This window comes from Nicotiana attenuata, unplaced genomic scaffold, assembly GCF_001879085.1.
Source record: "Nicotiana attenuata strain UT unplaced genomic scaffold, NIATTr2, whole genome shotgun sequence".
Lineage (NCBI taxonomy): Eukaryota > Viridiplantae > Streptophyta > Magnoliopsida > Solanales > Solanaceae > Nicotiana > Nicotiana attenuata.
In genome coordinates this window covers 30,801-32,435 of record NW_017674202.1, presented here as the reverse complement: position 1 = coordinate 32,435, position 1,635 = coordinate 30,801, and the positions used below count along the sequence as shown (strand labels likewise).

Sequence of the window (1,635 nt, the reverse complement as noted above, 5' to 3'; positions counted from 1 at the left end):
TATTTTTAAAATCTAATATTTTACTTATATACGCAATATAATTTTCCGACAAAGAGTGTTCAATTGACCACCCTAACTTAAGTGTGGCTTCACCCCTGATTACCGTAAGAAAGTTGCCCCTATCTCAAGAGGGGATTATGCACACCACGACTTTCTTATGTTATGGGGTTATTAACAGTCTTTGAAAGAAGAAGGATATGTCTTTCCCTTATTTACATTTTTAAACAATTTGAGGCTAACTCCTTAGTTTACCTTATTTTATGAATATGATATATCTTGAGGCTCCTTCTTAACTTATACCTTGCCAATTAAGATAGTAAAATTGTAACAAATGAGTAATTGAATTTTTTTAACAAGTAGTCTAAATGAATATGACAATGCTGAAATGAAAATGATAATCTTAAATCAACATGAAGTAAATCAATGGAGAAATAAGAAGGATTTTATTGGAAGATTTATTTCCTCATTATTAGCTGCTAACTTTCAAGAAAGGAAAGTTAATTTCTAACTATCACTTAAGAACATTTATTTTTGAATAAGGCCTTCAGCAAAATTTGCCATTAATACAAGATCTAGTTGTTTTCTATTCCTATCCAATAAGTCAGGCGTTGTCTTGTCACCAAATGCATCGTGACAGTCGCTCACAAATTTGGGACACTTCGAAAGTGAATTTTCCAAGGCATTATAATTTTTTTGAGCTAATGATAGGCTAGCATCTTGAAGCTCGGTTGACAAGAATCCATAGCCACTATCACAAATAGCGTACAAGTTTTGGATTTCTGTGTCTTTTGAACTTGCTTTTGATTTCTCTATGAGAATACGATTGTCAGTAGCATGTTGTAATGATTGGCTGATAGCAACTCGCGTTACTTCAGTAGGAGTATATGGATGATTAGGTATATTTTGGTGGAAAGTATTCAAACAGAATGTAGGATCTTGTACTTTTTTACATATACCCGCGATCAATACTTCGCCTTCGGCGTCAACACACAAACAAGTTCTGAAGTAGATTAAGTTTGCAACAAGTGCTAGAAGAAGCAAATATGAAGCAAAAGAAGATGTCATTTTCTCTAGTAATTTCAGTTTGCATTTTAAAGTGAATGCAAATGGATATATAAAGGAATGCCACTGGAGCAAAATAGGAAAAAACACAAATGTACAATTTTGTAACTCTATTATCTATACTGCAAGTATCTGTTGCATGTTTAGAAATCAATTTAATTTACTCCTTTAGCTTGTACTCATAGTTGTATTTCTACCTAGTTACTTAAGTGAAAAGGGGTTCAATCTACATGTTAGATTATAAGTTTCAAGGTAAGTTGCTAGCACTTGCTTTAACAATTTTAGTAACAAAAGTGCAGGATGCGTTAGATTTTGTTACCATCTAATTTAAATGAACTATGTGAATGTGCTAAATAAAGTTATATTACTGCAATATTTCCATATGTTGAATAAGGTAAGTATTAACTCCATGTACCAACTTGTAGTATATTTATTAACTTATGGATAGGGGTGTCAAACGGGCGGGTCGGGTCAGATATGAGATGGGTCAAAAAGGGTAATGAAAAAACGGATAAATTATCAGACCCAACTCGAATAAAAAATGAGTGAACCGACGGATAATATGAGTAACCA

General features: G+C 32.8%; 1 protein-coding gene across 1 annotated transcript; it reads right to left on the bottom strand.

Moving 5' to 3' along the window:
• Positions 1-525: 525 nt before the first annotated feature.
• LOC109218183 lies at positions 526-1,065 on the bottom strand. Its single transcript, XM_019382528.1, has one exon. It carries the CDS (start codon positions 1,063-1,065, stop codon positions 526-528), a length of 540 nt encoding a protein of 179 aa, XP_019238073.1.
• Positions 1,066-1,635: the final 570 nt, after the last annotated feature.

What these genes read in the sequence shown, in the direction of transcription:
- LOC109218183 (XM_019382528.1), bottom strand. Translation starts at nt 1,065, where the DNA reads ATGACATCTTCTTTTGCTTCATATTTGCTTCTTCTAGCACTTGTTGCA.